We start from the raw sequence: 22584 nt of genomic DNA, 5'->3' as shown, positions 1-22584 counted from the left end.
ACTGAGGACCACAGGAGCTAAGACGCACAGCATTTTCTGTGCACCTGGATGAGGGAACATGGGATCCTTTGGAACTCCAGAATCCTCCAGAGAGGGTCTTCACTAACTGGGTTGAATAACTTTTGGGAGTCAACTATGCTGTAAGCAACCCGCTACTGAATTACCCAAAGTGCTCTGTGAGGACCCAAAGTGCCAGGATGCGGTCTACCATAGATCTCTTAGGTGTAAAGCCCAACTGTTCAGGCTGCTAGCGTTGGAGCAGCAGATCCTGTTCAGCAGTATCAGTGCAAGGACCTTGGTCAGCACTGAGAGAAGTGTAATGCTCCGGGAGATAAAGAAATGTGGCCCAGTTCTGATAAAACTTCTGCAGTACTACAGCTACATCCTAGCTAATTGCTACTGGTTTACAGTACAACTAAAACTATTACAAACTCATGCCGAAGCAGGCTGAGAGAAGAATGAAAACGTCTTTTCTGTCATAAAATCTTTCAGTGCTGTTCTGGTGCTCTTTATTTTGTAATGAAATTTGGCCATTGTTCCCTGCTCCCTGTACGACTAAACCCCAGCCGTAGCTTCCACCTCATTCGCCTCAAATGATGCTGATTGGTCCGGTGCGTTCGCAGACCTGGCAAAGTTGTTTCTGATTGGAGCTTTGCAAGATGGATTTGCCTGATGACAGACATGGAATCTGGCAAACTCACCTGTTTTGCAAGGTTAGGATTTTAATGCAGTTTCATTTTTTCAACTACATTTTATAAGTTTGTATCTATCCCCCATTGCCATTTCAGTGTCAACAACTAGAGTATTACACCTTCCCCCACAGTGTAAGCCTCAATCAAGCTGTTAAATATGTAAATAACAGTGGGACATGAAGTGCCTGTGACACTTCCTCTTCCATGACCTCATATCAGCTTTAACAGCAACAAAGATCCATTCATCACACAGGATTTTAGGAAGCTTTACATGTTTAATAAGTTAAAATTTTACAACTTTACATAAAATGATATTTCTGTAAATCCAAAACACTACAAAATTGTATGGCTGTCAGTGGAAATCTTAATGAAAAGGTAATTTAAAGGCAAAAAGATTCAAAACAATCACATTACATCATTGAGAACACATGGGATCTCTCAATGTTGTGAGTAAAAATTAACATAAAAGTCAAATTATAAACCTTTGCTATTTGTGCCTAATCTAGTCTACAGTTTCTCTGTCATCAACATGAAGAAGGTCAGTTAGATTTTAGAGATTGTTTCCAGTTGTGATTTGAGTTTTGCAGAAATGTGAAAGGCAAACAATTTTAAGTCTTTTACCTCACCAGAAAGTCAAGAAATGTGAAAGATGCAAACATGCTGCAGTTTCTCTTGGACTAGAGAGAACATCAACTGTTAGGACTTTGCTGAGAATAGAAATGAAAACAGAGGAGCTAAAGCACAACAACTGGGGCTACGTTAACAAACACACTAGGAACTCTGAGTGCAGCAAAGCCCTGTTGGAGCTTAATCTCATGGCTTTAAGTGTTGGTCAACTCTTGAAACATACTGCCTGCATGTGACAGTCCTTAAGAAGGTAAAGACACGGGTGAACGCGGCAGGGAGCCGACACTTCCTGGATTCAGGGTCGGGGTTCTGGCTCTGGGGAGAATCACGTCTTGGTCCATCTGTTGAAATGCACACAAAGGGGTTACTGATGCAAATGTTTGAAGAGAAGGGTTAAGGTGGAATATTCTGGAGACTCTTACCCTTGTTAGACCCTTAGCCATCAGTGCTATTTCAGTGGGCTGGTACACGCAGCTTCGCATCTGACCGTTATAAGAGCCGTAGGGAGACTCAGGCCTTATGGACACTGGTTGAAGAAAAGACAGAGGAGATTTTGAACAGTCTGTTTCAGTGATGTAACAGAGTCACCAAAAGGTTCAACCTCAAAGCAGCCTTTTTGTTTTTCTTTCTCTTGTTTTGTTTGTTACCTGATTTGTTTCTGTTTTGCATCAGGATCAGCAAACACAAATTGGATTCAGAAAGAGTTCAGATCTCTTTCACTTTGTTCAATTTTCTTATGTTGCAGCCTGATGCTACGGTTGAAAAAAAAATCATTTTTATTCTCCTTGATCTACACTCAGCACCCCATCATGACAAAGTGAATCTCAGATGCCTCCCATTTCTCTGGATTGTTCCTGAGTTGTTTCTACACCTTGATTGGAGTCCACTTGTGGTAAATTGATTGGACATGATTTGGAGAGGAACCCACCTCTCTATAGAAGGTCTCACAGCTGACAATGCATATCAGTGCAAAAACTAAGCCATGAGGCCAAAGGAACTGTCTGCAGAGCTAAGAGACAGGATCCTTGCAAGACACAGATCTGGGGAAAAGATTCTGCAGCACTGAAGGTTCCCAAGAGCACAGTGACCTCAAATGGAAGAAGTTTGGCACAACTAGGACTCTTTCAAGAGCTAGTAATCCAAAACCCACACAAACATGAATCCCCACAGGAACTTCAGAGAACTGTCAACCATGTGCATTAGAGTTCTCACAATAGCAGATTTTTAAACATTTAGTCCAAGGCTAAATAGTGCAAAAAAAGGCAGGCAATCTCCTTTGCAGCATGTAAATTGAAAAAATATATTGGCATTGTTTTTGTGCAATTTAAACTTCAGCTTGTTAAAAGTATGATGGCTTTTATATGACAGCAATCTTAACCCTTACCATACTGGTTATTTAAATAACAGAGCTGGTTTTGTTTGCAAACTAGTGCTATTCACACTAAAGCATTAATCACTAATTAATTAAGGGTGCTAATTAGAGCATTGATCTTTTTAATTGCATTTAATTGCATGATTTATTGTTCCTTTCAGCACTTTGGTAAAGCCACACCAATGTCTCCCTGCACCTACAGTGATGTAAAGAGGTCCACCACTGCTCCTTAATGTCTCATTTCACTTAAAAAACTCACAGACAGCTCAGTGGGAAAGTCTGTAATCATTTGCACTTCCTGTTACCTTTTTACTTCCCCCCATTTGCTTTTCAATCAATAATAAGCTCCTTTTTCCATGTGTAAGCTCATATCATAATCTTTAGTGTATCTTAATCTTCCTTATGCTCTTTCAAAATAAAAGCAGGTCTGTATTAGGGCTGAATGATTTTGGAAAATAATATAATCCCAACTTTTTCCCCCAATACTACGATTGTGATTTTATGTGCGATTATTGGTTAAGTTCCTTATCTCATGTATCTTCTGAAAAACACAAGCAATAAATTATTCTGTATTATAACCAACATAATATTAGACTTAGCGAGGGCTGAACAATTTTGAAAAAAATATTTAATTGTGATGATTTTGACTTGTATTGCAAATTGAAGATGAATTTTTGTATCGAAGGGAGGGTGATAATTTTTACACAATTCTCATGCTTGATAAGAAAATGTACAAAAATGAACAAAATGTATATTTTTTTAATTTTCTTTTTTAAATTGACACATGAATGATTGCATGAGATGTAATGCAAAACATCTCTGCTGCAAAAACTGGTATTTTGACACATATTTAGAGTTGAAGAAATATTGCACCTTCTGCAATATTGAAAATTGCAGCAGGCCATATTATGATTAAATCTAATTTAAAATTTATTGCCCAGCCCTAGTCTGTATCCTAATAGGAAAGTCAGTTACCCTTAGGACAGTTTAAAGGCAAAATTGTGGACTTTGAAAATGTGACTAGAAAGGGAAATCTATTGTGATTAGCTAGAGAAATTCTGAAATTGAAAATCTTAAAATTCAAAGCTTTTGACAGCCCTATTTAAAAACTGGTATTCATGTATTGAACATTTTTGCAACCTTAATGTGGCAGTTGTTGCTTTTCAGTTACTGTCTGAGCTTAACTTTGACCTCAATAAGTAGTTCAGACTTTTGTCCTTAAAAGGGGTTACTGCTTTGTGAATGGAATATATTTATTTTAGTCCTTTAAGCATGTTCCCATGAGTTCTGCCAGACACTGTGGAAAAGAATGCCTTCAGCTGCCTGCTGAAAAGAAGATACTGTATGTATTACAATGCAGCTATTATGTCGTCTGCTCAGATTTTACAGACATGACAGAACCACCCACAGAAAATGTTTACAGAACAGTCAGCAGCCAATTAAACATGCTCAAAATGCTGTGCTATAATTACTCACAATGCCCTTAAAAGCTTTCACATACTAAATTAACCCCATCTGATCTGCAATTTCTGTTCCGATTCACAAAAATCAAGCTTTAACTAAAAATCTGATTAATTGTGGCTGCTTGCTGATCCTTTTGTGATTTAATTTCTGTGGTATTTTGTTTTCCTTCTGTTGCTCACTGTCATTCTGACGCACAAAACAGATTTCCTGCTGTTTTTTTGTTATTGCACCTGCACCAATCACATGAGGCAGCATTATCCTCCAATTTTATTGCCAAAAACTACTATTATGTTTTATAACTTCAGTGGTTTCTCCATGTTTGTGGATACAAACAAATATGATTGTAGTCTTCCAACAGGAAACAGTATGACCTGCCTGTAAATTGTTATTCTAATGGATTTCATGGGTTTGCTTGCTAAGAAAGTCTCAGCTTAGGAAGTCTAACAATTGGCAAATTATAATTTTATATAAAAAAAAGGATGTTTTTGACATCTAATAAACCAACAGCTATTTCCCAATGTTTTTTTTTTTTAGGCTCAGTGAAACTGTCGATTAAAGAAACCTCCTACACAAGCTACTATTTTGTGCTCCATTATCTTATATAAATCAGCTGTGCTTGTTGCTGTTATCCTCCATGAATATACGTATGGGGCAAGAAACTGTCAGTCCCACACAAACAGCCGTACCATCTTAACCTACAACGGTGAGCTGTTGAAACTCACACATTCATCAGCTCTTTGTTATTTGTGGTTCAGACCCCAAAAATGTTAATTTTGCACAGGAACAGCCCTGGTTAAAATAACACACTATCTTCTCACTATAGCTGACTCCAGACTGTTAACCGTCCTCATCCTCCTTGATCTGAGTGTGGCCTTCTCATCACATACTCTGGCCTCCATTGGAATCAGAAACACACTCCTGAACTGGTGTAAATCATACCGCTCTGGCCGTGCTCAGTGCATACAACTCAAATCCTTCAGATCCCACCCTTTCCTAGTCTCTATGGATGTTCCTCAAGGTTCTGTCCTAGGCCCCCTTCTATTTGCTTCCTCTTGGTCATATCTTTTTTTTTTTTTTTTTTTTTTTTTTAAGGTTTATTTCTGGGCATTTTCTGCCTTTATTTGATAGAGGAGAGGGCAGTGGATAGAGTCGGAAACAGGGAGGAGAGCGGGGAGAGACATGCGGTGAGGGGCCTCAGGCCGGATTCGAGCCCGGGCCGCCCACGTACATAAGGCGCGCGCCTTATCCATTCTGCCACCTGTGCCCCCCTCTTGGTCATATCTAACAGAAGTTCAACATAAAATTCCACCGCTATGCAGATGACACCCAGCTCTACCTATCCACCAAACCTGACTAAGCCCTCCTACCCTCTGTGAATGTCTACAGGAAATCAAATCCTGGTTCTGACACAACTTCCTCAAACTCAACAGTGATAAAACTGAAGTTCTACTCATTGCCACTAAATCCAGTTTAGCAAAATCTGACAGTTTATCCCTTACAATGGATCAGTCCCCTTAGGTCAAGAGTCTGGGTGTCATCCTCGACAGCACACTATTTTTCCGATCTCATATCAGTAGTGGTTCCAGGTCTATATACCTTCATCCATCCCTCACTCCCACCTCTGCTGCTATTTAGTTCACTCTCTAGTCACTTCTCGGAATGATTACTGTAAGTACCTTCTCTTTGGTCTTCTTCAGAAATCCCGTCAAAAACTTCAATTAGTCCAGAATTCTGCTGCCTGTGTCATTTCCAGAACCCCATCCACACCACTCCTGTTCTTCAGCTGCTCCACTGGCTCCCAGTCCAGTACTGCATTGACTTAAAGATTCTGCCCCTCCAACCTTCAACGCCATACATAACCTTGCACCTCCATATTTCCTGGCCTTCTGCACATTAGCCCCCCCTCCCACATTCTCAGGTCCTCTTCCTCTATCCATCTCCCTGTCCCACCTGCTTGTTTGGCCACCATGGGATCTAGCCTTTAGCGCCTGCTCCCAGTCTCTGGACCTCCCACCCACCAGACATCTGTAACATCAACCCTAACTTATGTATTTTTGTTAACTCATTTATATGTCTTGTTTTTTTAGGTCACCTTGATGGCTTTGAAAGGCACCTATAAATAAAATGTAATATCATTATTACTATTACATTATAAAGGTGAACAGTAGAGCTAATTGTCATGATAGGTTTTGTTTGAGTTGGACTCTTAGCAATTAATGGATATATTGCTAAACAGATGTGCTTTTTGGTCAGTTTTATTACCTTTTAACACTTCTATTATGCTGAGTGCCCTAGAAAGGGTTAATGCTTTTTCACATGCGCACTCCTGAATATTTGTAGAAAATTTCATGACATGCTGCCCCTAAAATCCTGCTTAGTTTTTGCACCTCTCCTTGCAAGATCTTTGCTCAGTACTAAAACAGCCCTTGCTAGACCGCTTAGCCCTACCCTTATGGTTTGGGCACACTTCAAACTGAGAGTAATGGGGAATCTCAAAGAATGCTTTGCAAATCATTGACATCATGACTGCTCAAGAAGTGTACAAATAGAGCAGTTTCTTCATGAAACAGATTTAAAATGTATGAAAAAAAATCCACAATTACATTTCCTAATGGCTTATGGTCCTAATGATTTTGAACAAGCAATGTGTAGACTACCTGTAGGCTCATCCATAGAGAAGGCTTTGTTTTCTATGTACATGTTCTGAGGGCGTGTCTCCGGCTCCTTCAGGATGTTGTCATACACCAAGCTTCTGGCTGGGTAAACATGATCTCCATCATCCAGCGGCTCCTGGTCTTGGTCCTGCTTGGTCAGTAAGTGTAACTCTGGGATGCTGTAGAAGACGAGGAACACCCAGGCATTGGAGACCAAAGCTATGGCCAGAGTGGGATCATCCCAGCTGGGACTTCCGACCACTTGGTTCCCATAGAGGTACATGACAATCCAAGTCACCCAGATGGCCAAGCTGAGGAGCCCCGTGACCAGAATGAAAGCGCCATCTTGCCGCCACTGCTTTTGCTTGTGTATCACCACGGGCACAGACATCACTACCACAGCAACCAGCAGGACCATGACGTAGATCAGAGCCATCACAAAGTCCAGGTTGGTAAAGCTGCAGGACAGATCAGGGGCAAAGTCCCCTCCAGGTGGGCTCCTGACCACGGTGGTGATGAGCCACTCAGTATTGATGATCACCTCCACCATCCAAAGGGCGAGCGCGCCCAAGCAGAACATCCAGCATTTGGGCATCCGGCCCCGCTGAAGCAGAGCAAGCCACAGCCCGTGCATCATCAGGCTGGACAGGCACCCTGAGAACAGAACTCCAAAGAGGAACCTCCGTGCAGCACAGCTGGTGGAGTAGCGGCCCACAATGAAGGCGAACGTGAGTCCAAAGAGTCCCAGAGTAAAGGCTAGGATTCCCGCCTGCAGGGCCACCATAGCCTTCCTCTTCTTGTCTGTCACGAACGGTAAGCTGGCCATGAGGATGATGAAGAGAACGAAGGAGGTGACGACACCAGCAGCTGCCACAGCCTCCACTACGATCCCCCACACTGTGGTGAGGTCACACAGGTTGTAGTAGATGGAGCTGATACTGGAAGTGCAGCCTTTTGGAGGGCCGGTCGATCCCATGGCTCTACTGCACCTTTTTTAAACCCTTTAAAAAAAAAGCCCAGATTATTGAAACATGTATGCAAAAACTGTTACAAAACAAAAGCATTTGATTATTTAAAAGTGATCCAAACTGTGACTTTGCATCTGCAAACAAATTAAGTAACATTGAAAAAAATCTCACATACTGGACAAACCCAAGGTAGTCTGAATAAACTTATTACAATTTATGTAGAATCTTAGTGGTTCATTTAAATATTAAGTCATAACATAATCAGCTCAGTCTAGCATGATAAGACAAATATGCAGAGGAGAGGCCTCATTTTAAACATCAGTGGGAGAATTTTAAATTGGTATGGATGTAACAAAACCTTACTGTATAGTTAAAAACCAATACACATAAGAATTTAAATTTGAAATTAGAATTATGAAATTTATTTTGAATTTTTCAAAAGGAAGCAAAATGGTCAAACAAAATTTAATAATAATGAATTGTTCTGTCAATAACTTCTCAGCCTTAAAATGAAACAGTATTGCTAAGACTATAATCATAAAAACAAGGAAAGAAATCATTTGCTTTTGGCAAATTTCTTTGGCAAATAACATAAATTTCATGTCTTTATCAAAGTAGAAAATCAATAAATAAAGATAGTTATATCATGCACATTTACTGCATTGAATAACCAATTGTGCACTGAGTGCAACAGTATATATAAATAGAGGCAGGGGTGTACCTAGGGATTTTTGGCCCCCAGAAAGAAAAATCACACAGGGCCCCCCGTAGCCGGAGAGCCAGGCAAAAATGTTGCGTTGTTTTAAGAATATTAATGAGCAATATTTTCACAATGGTTAAATTAAATTTACTTGTGTTATTTCCTTCACATGAGTTTATTTATTTATAAGCCTTATCTTGCTCTCTGTCCCTGCTTTATTCTCCTCCACTGTCCTTACTTTCTTTGGAATGTTTCAAAGGGAAGAGCAGGGGCTACAGTAATTTATTTTACTGTATTTGATTAAAAAATCAGTCTGTTGACCAATTCATGTAGTTGCTTTTGATTCAAATATTACATTAATTGCTAAGAAAAAAAAATTCCAGGCTTCTTAAGGGCCTAGGTAATTGGTAGATATTTTTCACAAACGGTGAAATATTTTTTGCAGTTGTTAAAATATTTTACAGACAAGTTTTTTGCCAGATGTTATTTTCTCTAGCGGGTAAAATACTTTTCACAAATTGTATTTTTATCTATTTTAGCAGAAGGTAAAACATTGTTCAAAGTAAGTGCTATATGTTTATTTTTTTTGTAATTGCATTATATGTGGAGTTTTGCTGAAATGTTTCTGTCATCTGCTTAAAACTTTTTTTGCAATGATAAAACAGTTTTAAAGTTGACTCTCAGGGCACCGTAGAAGATGATATTCTTGCATTAAAATTTTTGGAGAGCTTAAATAGAATGATATTTTTCATGAATTTACTTGAAACTCTGAAGAACAGTGATTAAAAACGTGTTTTTAACCTAATAATTTGATATTTAGCCTATCGTTAAATCCTTAACAAGCTCTCTAACGATGCTCCACGAACAGTTTAATTTACATTTAAACAATTTACCGCAGTATTATTCTGCCTTTGCTTTGTCTTGTTAGGTTGACAAAACTTACAAGATTCTTGGATTAATTCCGTAATAAAACGACAAAACATGCGTTATTTTTACGTGAAAAAGTTGGCATTTTGTCGAATACTTACCCTTTTCTTGTTTTAGACAGGCATTATGGAATACCCTCATTGCAAAGGTTGGCTAGCTCATGAACTAAACGGCAACACCATGAAAGTAGCCCAATATCGAAAGGTTCCATCAGGACTTCTTACCTGCACTGCTGACCGCTCCTATGGGTGTCTTGAGCAAATTTATTCCAAGTAAGGATAACCCAGTTAAGAAAAATAATTTAAAAAAACGTATCTAAATACTCTACCTTTCTGAGTATTATCGATCTACTTGCGAATGTTTCGATCAGCTAGTCAATGTAACGTGTCTTTTATTTAATCCAGCGTGTTTTCCGGGTCCAGTCATGGACTGACCTCCACCTGCCCACTCCTTCACTGCATCTATTGAACCATGTTATATTGCCCTCACCGGCGGTCTCCTGGTAATAGCCTTCCTGTCATGTCCAGTCGTTGTGATCCTGTGAGTTTAACTTTCTCTAAGGACCAGGCTCAAAGCGCTCTGTGTCTTTACCCAGCCTCTCCACAGCTTTGCATATTCTGTGAGATTAGCAGCCAGCCTGCTTATTTGTTTCAGGCAGCTTACTCCCAAACAAAGGACCCACTCACCTCTCAAGTGAGCCATGTTCAGTGGTGTTTGCAGGCTGTGGGACATGGTCTGACCTGTTCCACATGCTGAGACACTGATTCCAAGCACACTGATGGTCATTCATTAACACCTTACAGGGGATTTGTCATGAATGATCCTTTGCTTTTTGGTGTAAAAATTCAAGGAAAAAGGCATACATGCAGTTTTTCATTAAATATCTAATTTTAGCTATTTACATCTGGCTGTAATCTTAGTAGCACATGGGTCTATTTTCTCTTTGAGGGGCACTGACCATCAGGGGGGGAAACTCTGCATCCAGTTTGCAGAGCCACCTGGTGGAAATTGTTATAACAGGAGAGATGGAGTCATGTGTTGCATAATCAAATCAGATTACACAACAAAACAGGCTTTTATTGATCTGTTGTCACCAGGCCATTTAACTACCATTTGATTAAAAGCTATATCGACTGGCGCCATTGATTTAGAGCTTTTAAGCTGTCTTTAGAACATTTTTACCAATATATAAGCCAACACATCTTTTTTTATCTATTTGTTAATTTATCATGGACGTTCAGTCAGGGGCGGATTTAGTAATTTGTTGGCCCTGGGCAAAAATCAATATGAGGCCCTTCTCCATTTAGCTAAAAGCAACAAACAAAATATTGTGAAGCATTTTGTTTTAGGGAACAAAACCACAACGTAAAAATATTTTGACATGTTTCTAGGCCATGTGTAAGTTCTAAAATAAAGAATTATATATTCCAAAAAAGTTGGGATGCTGTGAAAAATATAAATAAAAACACAATATTACAGTCTGTTAATCTCATAAATCCATATTTTTATTCACAATAGAACATAAACAACATTTAAGATGTTCAAGCTGAGACATTGAACCATCTCATTAAAAAAGCTTTTGAGTTTTATAATTGATGGCAGCAGCACATCTCAAAAAAGTAGGGACAGAGCAACAAAATTATTAAAAAGTAAGTCGACGAAAAGAAAAACAACTGGAGGAGCATTTTGCAACTTATTAGTTAATTGGCATCAGGTCAATAACATGACTGGATATTGAAGAAAAAAAAAAGCATTTTAGAGAGGCAAAGTCTCTCAGATGTAAAGATGGGCAGAGCCTCTCTGATCTGTGAAAAAATGAGTCTAAAAATTGTGGAAAACTTTCAGGAAATGTTTGTCAACATAAAATTTCAATTCCCATCATCTACATTACATAATATTGTCAAATGATTCAGACAATCTGGAGAAATCCCTGACAGCCCTCAGACAGAACTGCATCACAGTGTCATCCACAAGTGCAAGTTAAAGCTGTATCATGCAAAGAAGAGGCCAGATCCAGAAACACCTCTGTCTTTGAGCCAAGGTTCATTTGGGCAAAATGGAAAACTGTTCTGAGGTCAAATTAATCAGAAAGTGAAAATCTTTTTGGAAACCACAGACACTGTGTCCTGGGCACTAAAGAGGAGAGGGACCATCCAGCTTGTTATCAGACAGTTCAAATGCCTGCATTTTTGATGGGATGGGGTTGCATTAGTGCCTATGGTGTGGGCAGCTTACACATTTGGAAAGGTGCTATCAATGCTGGAAAATATGGATTTTTTAGAGTAACATATTCTCCATCCAGACGTCTCTTTCAGTGAAGGCGTCTCTTTCAAGACTGTGCTAGATCACATACCACATCCATCACAACAGCATGGCTTCATGGAAGAAGAGTCAGGATACTAAACTGACCTGACTGCAACCCAGACCTTCACCAATAGAACACATTTGGAGCATCATAAAACAAAAAATCCACGAAAGCAGACCCAGGACTGCTGAGCAGCTAGAATCCTATTAGGCAAGAATGGGACAACATTCCTCTCCAAAAACTCCAGCAACTGGTCTCCTCACTTCCTTGATGTTTACAGACTGTTGTAAGAAGAGGGATGGCCTTGCCCCTACTTTTTTGAGAAATGTTGCTGCCATCATTTTCATAATGAGCTAAATTTTTTAATGGAATGGTAAAATGTCTCAGTTTGAACATTGATATGTCTCTATTGTAAATAAAATATGAGTTTATATGATTTGCAAACATTGCATTCTGTTTTTATTTACATTTTACACAGTACCCTATCTTTAATGGAATTGGGGTTGTACTATTGAGAAGATATTGCATATATCATAGAAAGCATATATTATTTGTTTATATTATATACACCTGGGCTAGAAGCATGCTGTAATATTTAGATGTGTTGATTTATGATGCTCTTCTTGGTCATGATGAGTAAGTACTGTTGGGTTTCAGATTTGACTTTTTCCTGTTGTTCTCTGGCTTTTTGCCTTAAAAGAGGTGCTTCAAAGTAATGATTTTATCTTGCTGTGGTTGCTCTGCTAAAGCAGGAAGGCCCTCATATTGCTCTTTGCCTGCAGCCTCCAAATGACTAAATCTGCCCCTTAACAAGAGAATGCACACATCTAGAAATTATTTTGAGATTGCATTAGCCAATGAAGCTTTCAAAGCTAAATGTATTATGTCTCTCTAATGCACATCAATGATGTCATTTCAAATGTTTTTTGACCATGATTTTTTTTATCGTCTGGTTATCTAATGATATAATCAGTTTTAAAGTTGTTTGAAAGGCAGAGGACCAGGGAGTAAAGCAGGACACAGTATATGTAAAAATAGCACAGTTGAGCTTTGACTAATGAAAGAGCATTTCTATTAGGTCTAAAGCTATTGAAATTGGATAGACTGCATATAATTTATATTTAGCATGTATGTCAGATTGCAGGGGTAAGTCTTCTCCTGAGACTTCTTTAACCACATTAATGAGCTCATTTGAACCAATTTTTTTTTCACACTGTTATGTAAAATAACCGGAAAATATGATAGGTATAGTCTAATACTTACATGTTGTGTTTGTATATTAGTGTTAAAAACTAGGATATAGTTTAGTTTTCAGAAAAATCACAAAAGTTTATCAGAATCAGCTTTATTGACCAATCATGCTTACACAACAAGGAATTTGGCTCCGGATAGCTTTGCTCTCAATGGACAGGAATTAAACAGTGAATATAAAAATAAATAAAACTGAAAACAGTGTAAAAGATGAGGTTTTGAAAATGAACAATCTCTTATTATATAGGTATTTTTTATCGTATATAAAAGTCTGTGTGCAGTGATATTTTGGTCGCAGGATGTGCAAACGGTCCAAGAATTCTGACTAGACATGTTTAATAAAATGTGCAAGGATGTGGGCAGATTTACATGAGGTAGATGAGATCATTTAAAATGCTTTACATTAATTAGTGCAAATGTGCATATAAGGTAAGGTGTTTTACCGCAGTGAGCTTTCTTACAGTATTTTAGTTAAAGTAGACAGATCAGTTCATGCAAATGTGCATAGGTGAGGCATTTTACCACAGTGAGCTTTCTTACACTATTTGAGCTACAGTTAAGCCATAAGACAGTGCAGGATATTTTACATTAAACAGGGATAAGTTAACCTGACACATCAGATGGTTGTGTTTCACACATCCATCTGGAAAACCTCCCATAGACAGCGTTTGGGAAAGGGCTAAGTCTTTGAAATAAAAAAAAATCTGAGGGTGATTAGATGAACGCTCTGTCACATCTTCACAGGCCAATAGGAGCAACAAAACACGTGACGCAGCCACTGCTGAAGGAGTAAACTCCATATAGAACTGCATAACGCGAACCATGGCGACTGTAGACATGTCAGTACATGACTTTTGTTGTTTTTAAAAGGAAACAACTCTCTGATGTTCTTTGTTCTTCTTTTAATGAAGGAATATCGTCAAGTTCTGATAAAACTGGCGCTTTAGATGCATCCATGCGAAGCTCTTCCGCCATAACTGCACCGGCCTCTTGTTGCTGCTTGCTTGCGTCACGATTCCGCCGCACCTGAAAGTACTGCCCCTCGTTGCTGATTGGCCCTGTCTCTTTCTGACTGGGCCCAAATGGTTCAGATGGGAGCTCTGCAAGATGGATTCGCCAGTGAGAAACACGGAAACGGGCGTATCCATCTGCTTTGCAAGGTTAGGGATAAGTTGCTTGTTCAATGAAGGGACTATTGTCTGATAAATGTTGACTGTTGAGTGGTCATCAGAGTATCAGTACTTGCTGAGTTGACTCTCTAGAGCCAAATTAAGGTATTTTGAGATGAACAAATCCCTTGCAGCTCTTTCTTTCTGCCAGCTTCTTTGTCTAGACTGGTCTAAAAGCTTAAACAGTAACTAATCATAATACTACTTGCTTTTTTTCCTGTGAAATTTGCAATTAAAAAATGCAGTGGCACAAATAAATCAAATATGTGCTGCTGGATCTACTGACTACAATTAGACATTGTTAATTTGTGTTAAGTTCATGTTAAATCTCCCATTTCTGTCAGTTGTTAGGTAGATATCAGATGCATTCCACATGCAACATGCGTGCTTATATCAAAAAGCCATTAGTGCGTCACAATTCCAATAACCAGATGAAAAGTGCATGCACAATAGTAAGGTCATCCAGGACGCCTTGCCGAAGTTTGCTCTGGCATCATGCCTGCACTAAACGCGCTGTTTATGCTGCGTGATGGGGCCCCCTGCAGAGCATCGATCCCTCAATGGATCTAATCCCGAGGGGTACTCTCACAAACCCAGCAGCTCATCAATTCATCCCTTTGCATAGCTGATTCTTAATAGGGCAGGTCTCAAAGGAGAAAGCAATGTCACCTTCCTGAAGGGCACCCGCCTTTTATGTGAGGGGTTGTGGATACGTTCTGTTTATTATGAAGCTAAACAACAGATTTGTGAAGCTGAAAACAACTATCCAAGCCCATGTAGAGTTTATATCACCAGGTAGACAGATATTTATTCACACTTTCTCATTATTTGCATCCATACAAGCTTGTTGCATGCTTATAACATTCAAGAACCCTATTTGTGTGCATGTGCTTCCACCTCCAGAGTGCCTCCAGAAATAAAAATGCCCCTGTATACCGAAGCATCCAATTCCCTGATCGTGTTGTCTGGTCCAGTTTGTTGCAGCCGCCTTCATTAGGGCACCTCAGCAGCAGCACTCTCCTCAGGGAGCCTGTCAGGTTATTCATAGCAGTGGCTCAGGTTGGGGTCTCACAGGGCATCTCTTCTCCTGCATTGTTACTGCAGCCTGACAGGCCTCAGGGTTCACCACAACCCAAATCCCTCTAAAACTATGTCCGTCCTTGTCTGTGTCTCTTTACTGGCAGATTCAGAGCTATTTTAAACACTTTTACCACATTGCAGCCTGTTGGTAAAAATATCAAGATTACACTAATGGCCTTGTTGGATGCAATGATTTTTTCATTCAATCCATACTTTGCTTATCTTTTTAATAAAATCTACCATGGATCTCAGTATTGACTGACCCATCTCTGACTGACAGATCAATGCAAAAGGCTCGTATAAATGGCACTGTCCAGGTCTGTTCTGGCCATAAATCATTATGTTTAAGCATTCCATTAGTGCCATTTTGAATAAAATTGTATTTTTGCAGCACCACAGTCACCATGCGCCATCATAGGATGTATGATTCCATTGTGCCTTGAGCTCAGTTTGAGTCATCCCAGTGTTTTACATTGATTTCTACAGCATGGAGCTTATTATGGCAGACCGGTCACTCCATACAGAACTGGAACTTGGGTAATACTTTACAATAAGGCATACAAAATTGTCATTCTTACCGGGTAACATATGAGTAACTAACTGCTGATTAACCCACTGGTGGACTCAGTGGTGGGGTGGGGGTCACTTGCCCCCCCACCTGGTACCCTGCCGCCTGTCGCACCAGCTCTCTAAGATTTGTCAGACTAAACCCTACGTTGAAACTAGTTAAGTTAATTTGTGTCATTGTTTAGTTTCACCACAGAGATGTAAGGTTCATCTTGACTCAATCAATCAAGTTTCCATATGTTTATGAATGTCTGCTGTCTGCAGCCAGGTTCTAATGGCTGTATCTACAGAGCGCTCTCTGCTCTCACTGGTCAACTTCACTGATGCCAAATCATAAAAAGCATGCACACTTCCTATCGGAAGTCATACGGTGTCTCAGACATGTTTTTGGTTGCAGCTCTGCACCAGTGTTAATTTTGTTGGTTAAAATTTGACTAAAAATGTTTGTCAGCTACCTTTGTTGAAAACCTGACTAGCTAAAAATAGATCTTCAGTGATAAAAACCGACAAAATTTAAGTTTAATTTTTATCAAGGAGACCAAAACAAGACTGTTGGACATTCAGAATCCCCACTGTGCATACTGTAGTAAAGACTAAAGTGTAAGGGCTTGTTATTGACTCAAACTGGTCTAGAATAGTTTTTGAATTTTTCTCAACTAAAAGTAGACTAAAACTTTAAAGCTTAAAAATGACTAAAATGTAATCAAAAGTTAGTCATTTTAAACTGAAGACTAAGACTGACTTTCAAATAGCTGCCAAAATTAACGTTAATTTTCACAACATTTAATGACTGAAGTGCCTCCCTAGTCTCTGGCACTGTCATTTTGGAAGCTGCAAGTGAAAAGTTTAGCCTTATTCTTAGGTGTTAACATCATTTTTTAATTCCAGTGCATAAACACTTTTATTTCGACTTTATCGTGCATGGTGATACCAAATAAAAGTCTACACATACGCAGTACTGTGCAGAACTTTTAGGCATGTATGGGACAAACTGAGGCTGAGATAAGGCGTAAAACATTAAGCCAGACTCAGGAGAAATGCATAGACATCATGAACACATTCAACAAACTCACTTTAAAACAGTGGTTCTCGGCAGGCATCAGGACCCACCACCACCTCCTTATCAGAATTGCAACCCAATTTTAATTCTTTTTTCCTCCATTCTAATTTATTTAATTAAAAATGCTGACGTTTGGACCCTAGATGGAACAAAACATGATTGAATGAAGAGACAGGATATAACAAACATGTTTAAAAAGCACACCATTACATTTCATTGTATTCTACAGTATGGAAATTGGATGACGTCTCAAGGAATTTCGTATTTATCATGGAAAAGCTAGCATTATTGTCAGGGAAAAAGGAGATGAATAAGTTGAAATCTTGAGAAAAATACATAAATTTGATGATCATCACAGAAAAACCTGACAAAATGTATTGTATGCCTACTAAGGACTTTGTAAATTAGACTTTTTGCCACATTTGTTTCCCCTTGCACACATTCAGGTCCCACTGGAAACAGCTTTGCAGCCCACTTTTGGGTCCCAACCCACTAGTTGAGAACCAGCATTACTTACTCCATGGGCATCTGCTAAACTGGAAAAACTCTCCATGACCCCTATGTTGATGTGATTTTAGGGTCATATGAAACAGTTTTGAATGTCTATGCTGGGACAGGAAATGTTCCATATATTCATACAAACTCTTGGTTGCATATAAAGCATTTTGAAGGCACCCCAGGGTGCCACGGCACCCCTGTTGAGAAAGGCTGGCCGAGGGTACTGTCCGGTCTGGTAGTAGGGTTGTTGTGAACCCCTGGTCATGCTTTGGATGTCCCAAGTGCCCCAAAAATGCCGGTTGTCTCCGGGCGTATCACCAATGATGAATATGCCCTGGACAAAAGAGATGCCGTTGAGCTTGACCTTGGCTGTCATCAAAGGTGTCGAGGTTAACTCTGCCCCATCCCTCCACCACCCAATCCTGGGTTTAGGCACATTGGACCCCATGATGAATCTGTAAAGCTTGCCTAAAACTTAACTGTACACACTCACAGTTGGATAAAACTTAATTAATTTCAATACCAGCGATGTAACTTCACAAAATCCTGATTGGCAGCAGATTTTGATGAACAGATCTGCCCTTAAATTGAAGGAAAGATCAGGCTAAAAAGAAATTATCCTCCCATTAGTGTGATTAACATGCCATCAAAGCAATAATTGCTCTCAGTTGAAAAACTGTGCCACAAAATGGATAATAAGATTTGATTGACTGCTGTTGGTCACACAGATTAGAACCTCAATTACTCTCAGTCTGAGTGGCAACCTGCTGTAATTAATTAGCTCATTATACAAACAAAATTTAGCCTTGCAGAGATTTACAGCTCTCGGAGTGCCTTCAAAACACTGAAATTGTGTTACTATTGATTGTTAATGGAGCCTAACTCTCCTGACTTTAAACTTAAAAAAAAAGAAACAAAAACCATTAAGCTGAGTCCTCCCTTGGCCCGCTGCCACTGATCAATACCATGTAAAATCCAAAAGGGAGAAATTCAAAATCAAAGCTGTCGCTATAGCAACGCCCCTGCCAGATTCCACCAATCAATGGAGCCCGTGGGGTTGCGAGATGCGCCAGGGAAAGGCCAGCGTCCTACATAAAGAGTGCGGGACAGGGAGCCGGGCGGCACACAAGAGGGGGGCAACACACCTTTCTGCTCGCACGCGACAGAAGGCGCACAGCTGTGAGAGGAAGAGTCAAGAGAAGAGTGGCACAGAGTGAGGAAGAGAGGGGGAAAGGATAAAGGAAGAGAGGCAGGACATCACTGATAAGAAATGGTACGCTCCTTGGAACAAGGGATCCCTGGCTGGGTCTGTGTGGGTACCCTGCTCCTCTTGATCCACTCTGTCACTGTCAGAGGAGGTAAGACAACTCTTCATCAGCAGTTTGATTTGTTTGTAAAAGAAACTGTTTTCTATTCACTCCAGCTTCCTGTGCACAGCAGAGGATAGTAGGGCACGGCATGAATGTGTAGCTCGTGCTCAGCCTTAGGGCAAAGGATGGGTATTTATCTATTCTACTCATCCTGTCCTCATCTATCTGTCTGCTGGGTGCAGGGAGAGACATGCGGGTCCATTTGCTGCCTGGCTTTGTGCCGGCTCAGTGATAGAGTAGAGTAGAAGCGCAGAGGGAAAGCTTTTCTTACTCCTGAAAGAAGATCTGACTATAACTGATTTTTAAACAAAGCTATTGAAGGCCACATTCCTCTGCTGTCAGATTATGAGCTCTTTTTATTCCTTGTGAGCACAGATTCATCTGATCCTATATTTAGGGACTGTGTATTGAATGATATTTTAAATGCTTTCAGCTCTTTCAGTTTGACTTGAAATTACTCTTTATCTCAAGTTTTTCATGTACTTTGAATTGTATCTCTCATTTTTCTTGCATGATTGAAAAAAGATAAAATATGTAAGGTATACTACTCCAGTCATAATGAATTTGGTGACTTTCCAGTTGGCTACACCGTGCCAGAATCATCTGTCGAAATGCACCCCCACATGCTCAGCTGGCTCAGGGTCTTGGCTCACTAATTGGAAAAGGTTACTTTGAAGAGGGGGCTCCTCGATTGTGGTTAAGATATGAAGACTGTGAGGCTTTCCAGGGAGCCAGGAGTTCTCCCCCAGTGTCTCATTAAACCCCCTGTAACAGGCCGACGAGGCTGCTGACGGCTGTGGCAGAGCAGAGTGGAAACAGCAACTTGTCACGCTGAGTCTTTCATGTGTGCTCCTCCAGTGTGTGCCACTTGTACTCGTGCACAGAGAGCGCATAGAAGCAGCCATCTGCAAGTCGCGCTGCAAACTCAGGATCCTTTCTGAGAACATGTTAGCAGAGATTTTCTGAGTCAGCCACCTGTTTTGTTGCTCCCAAGTAATTGAAACCAAAAAGCGTGAAGGATGCACAAGTTAGATTTTTCCCTGACAGTTTTGTTTATCAGTTGTGGTAAAGTCAGAGTGTCTTTTTCAGTTCTTAGTGTGTGGTTTAAGTTTAAACACAAGTGCACATGAATTCTGTAGGTTGATGGTGATGGAAGCAGACAAAGAAATGAATTAAGCTGCAACTCCAAGGCAAATATCGTCTACTAAAAAGGATGATTGTGTACGCATTAAGTGCATTCACTTGACCATCTCCATGCTCTATTTTCTCCACAGCTGCCCTGAAGCAGGAGGCCGGATTGGATAATGGGGCCACCCTGCTGAATCACTCCATGAGTATGGTGCAGCGCATGGAGTCGCTGCTGGCCACTGGAAACGGCAGTGATGTCACCCTGCGGGTGAAGACCATCAACACTGATGAGGTGAAGGTGATCCAGGCCCACAGCCTGGTTCTCACACTGCAGAGCGACGTGTTTGAGGAACTGCTCCTCACCCGCAATAACAGTCACGTTGTACTGAGAGAGCCGGCCGACTGTGCAGCTGTCTTTGACAAGTTTATCAGGTGAGGATCTATCAAATTTAAGAAACCCTGGAGATAGCTGTTGATGCATTGCCTATAAATCTCAACAATTTGCCTCCATGCTTTGCAGAAATGAGATGCTCCAGCATTTGAAGTATTCTAAAATTACATCTACTGTTTTAGGCTCACAGCTGAAAAGCGGTGTGGGTTTATTCAGTGACTCACATGTGAGGAGAGAACACATGTTTCAAATATAGCATGCTTTACTGAAGCAACCTTTTCCTCCTGCAGGTATCTGTACTGCGGTGATGTCTCAGTGCGGCTGGATCAGGCCATTTCTCTGCACAAACTAGCCAGCAAGTACCATGTCTGGGGCTTGCAACAGGGTCTGACCCAATATATGACCCAACATCTGTCAAGTGATTCCCCAGCTGGCCATGTGGTCGGCTGGTACAACTATGCGCTACAAATTGGGGACGTGGCCCTGCGGGACAGCTGCCTGCAGTACCTGTCCTGGAACTTGTCATCTGTGCTGCAGAGCGGAGAATGGAGCTCAATCAGTGAAGACCTGCTCCTCTCCTTGCTCCAGCGCTCTGACCTCATTCTGCAGAGTGAGCTGGAGCTCTACGAGGCCCTGGAGGCCTGGATTAACCAGAACCAACCTGTCAGTAAGACAGTGGAAACCGCCCTGAGGGCTGTTCGATACGGGATGATCCCACCTCAGCACCTTTTCCGTCTCCAGAAGCAGTCAGCCCTCCTGCAGAAGAACTACGAGTCAATTAGAGATCTCCTCTATCTGGCTTTCCAGTTTCACTCCGCCTCACCAATCCAGCTGGCCAAGTACTTTGATGTCAACTGCAGTATCTTTACTCCTCGCAACTACCTGTCTTCCTCCTGGGGTTCTCCTTGGATCATCAATAGCCCAACCCGCGATGACCGCAGCTTCAGCTTCCAGACCCAGCTTGGCCCCAGCGGCCATGACTCGAGCAAGAGAATTACCTGGAACGCCCTGTTCTCCCCTCGCTGGCTACCACTCAGCGCCAGGTCAACTTACACCGAGCTGGGCGCCATGCAGCCCACACGCACAGACGGAGGTCGACCTCGCATCATTGTAACGCCGGCCACTTCTAGTCCAGACTTTGCCGGTGTGAGCTTCCAGAAGACTGTGATTGTGATGGCAAGACAGCAAGGCAAAGTGGTGGTTCGCCACGTCTACAACTTCCACCAGAGCACAGAGGAGGCCGGGGATTTCCTGCTCGATGCTGACCTGCAGCGCCGCGCGTCAGAGTACCTGATTGACAGCTCCCTCTACCTGCACATCATAATAAAACCGCTTTACCATACTCTCCTTGTTGCCAGGAAGTAAGGGCAGGATTCTGGCATGGCCTTACCATCGGTTAATCTCAATTCAACACGCACAATTACTCAAACACATATTCCAAAGTGAACTCATATCACTGCAAATGTTTATGCATCAGGTCTGTGAAATCTCTATTGTTGAATAGTTTGTGCATCACGGTGTTCAAACTACTCAGCAGGGAGGTGATAGGTACAATAAAGGACTCACAATTCAACGGCTCAGCAGTGATAACCCCAATATCGATGGTGGGTTATTCAGTATTTCTGTCTCACTTAAAAAAAAAAATAGGAAAACACTTCACTGTACTGTATTTTTTCAGGTATTTTAAGCCCAATAGTTTGATCCTTGAACTTGTGGAATTTATGTCATGGTTAATGTTGTTTGCATAGCTGATATGGATTCTTTTTCAAGTCAGATGTAACTGTTATCAATTTTCACAATTCAGCAGTCAACCATAGATTTCAATAGATTTTTAGTTCACAGCACTTCTTTCCAGCCAAACATACTTGTTATTTACACACAAAATGTGTAAATTAAAGGTCAGTCGCATCCATGTTCCTTACTAGAACACCATCAAGATGGTAATGCTTCAGTTAGTAATTTTTCTTATTTTTCTGCATTTATCTAGCTTTTAAAGACAGTATCCTTGTGATTTTCATCCTGAAACAAACAAAAATAACAATAAAGGACAATAACATAAATATTTTCTGTCATAGCCTATGTTGGGGTTATAAAAAAGACTTGAGATAAGCAGGGGTGGCCCACAGAGTTGGTTGGGCCCCTGACAAACCTGAGAAGGAGCTGAGAAGAGTGTCAAACTATTATTGGGTTCTGATGTTGGAATTAGTTTTTTGTGACACTTTTTTGCCCCTTTTAACCACTGTTTATACCCATTTTCCACTATTATTTGACACAATTGATCAATTTTGGGCAATTTTGCCTCTTTTTCCCATTTGTGCCACTTTAAACCAATTTTGCCACATTTAACCATTTTCATCGTTC

General features: G+C 40.6%; 2 protein-coding genes across 5 annotated transcripts; one reads left to right on the top strand and one right to left on the bottom strand.

Moving 5' to 3' along the window:
• Positions 1 to 964: 964 nt before the first annotated feature.
• LOC121503439 (G-protein coupled receptor family C group 5 member C-like) lies at positions 965 to 10134 on the bottom strand. Of its 4 annotated transcripts, none has more exons than XM_041777858.1 (4): positions 10091 to 10134; positions 6813 to 7810; positions 1742 to 1845; positions 965 to 1660 (listed from the first exon to the last, which is right to left on the bottom strand). In XM_041777858.1, exons 2-4 carry the CDS (start codon positions 7783 to 7785, stop codon positions 1562 to 1564), a joined length of 1176 nt encoding a protein of 391 aa, XP_041633792.1. In that variant the 5' UTR covers positions 7786 to 7810; positions 10091 to 10134; the 3' UTR covers positions 965 to 1561. The 4 variants fall into 4 exon arrangements, with proteins under 4 accessions (XP_041633792.1, XP_041633790.1, XP_041633789.1 ...); XM_041777856.1 differs by lacking the exon at positions 10091 to 10134 and adding an exon at positions 9894 to 10018; XM_041777855.1 differs by lacking the exon at positions 10091 to 10134 and adding an exon at positions 9629 to 9852.
• An 8429-nt stretch (positions 10135 to 18563) lies between these two features.
• On the top strand, positions 18564 to 22240 carry btbd17b (BTB (POZ) domain containing 17b). Its single transcript, XM_041778227.1, has 3 exons — positions 18564 to 18692; positions 19979 to 20264; positions 20514 to 22240. The coding sequence occupies exons 1-3, from the start codon at positions 18605 to 18607 to the stop codon at positions 21586 to 21588; spliced, it is 1449 nt and encodes a 482-aa protein (XP_041634161.1). The 5' UTR covers positions 18564 to 18604; the 3' UTR covers positions 21589 to 22240.
• The last annotated feature ends 344 nt before the right edge of the window (positions 22241 to 22584 follow it).

The sequence above is a fragment of the Cheilinus undulatus genome, linkage group 21, assembly GCF_018320785.1.
Source record: "Cheilinus undulatus linkage group 21, ASM1832078v1, whole genome shotgun sequence".
Taxonomy (NCBI): domain Eukaryota; kingdom Metazoa; phylum Chordata; class Actinopteri; order Labriformes; family Labridae; genus Cheilinus; species Cheilinus undulatus.
The sequence above is the reverse complement of the archived record's forward strand: the minus strand, read 5'-3'. Positions and strand labels throughout refer to the sequence as shown.

What these genes read in the sequence shown, in the direction of transcription:
- LOC121503439 (XM_041777858.1), bottom strand. Translation starts at nt 7,785, where the DNA reads ATGGGATCGACCGGCCCTCCAAAAGGCTGCACTTCCAGTATCAGCTCC. An exon ending in CTCTATGGATGAGCCTACAG is followed by an intron (nt 1,846 to 6,812) that starts GTAGTCTACACA and finishes TTCTTCAACCAG; the next exon opens with TGTCCATAAGGCCTGAGTCT. An exon ending in TGGCTAAGGGTCTAACAAGG is followed by an intron (nt 1,661 to 1,741) that starts GTAAGAGTCTCC and finishes GCATTTCAACAG; the next exon opens with ATGGACCAAGACGTGATTCT.
- btbd17b (XM_041778227.1), top strand. Translation starts at nt 18,605, where the DNA reads ATGGTACGCTCCTTGGAACAAGGGATCCCTGGCTGGGTCTGTGTGGGT. An exon ending in CTCTGTCACTGTCAGAGGAG is followed by an intron (nt 18,693 to 19,978) that starts GTAAGACAACTC and finishes TTTTCTCCACAG; the next exon opens with CTGCCCTGAAGCAGGAGGCC. An exon ending in GTCTTTGACAAGTTTATCAG is followed by an intron (nt 20,265 to 20,513) that starts GTGAGGATCTAT and finishes TTCCTCCTGCAG; the next exon opens with GTATCTGTACTGCGGTGATG.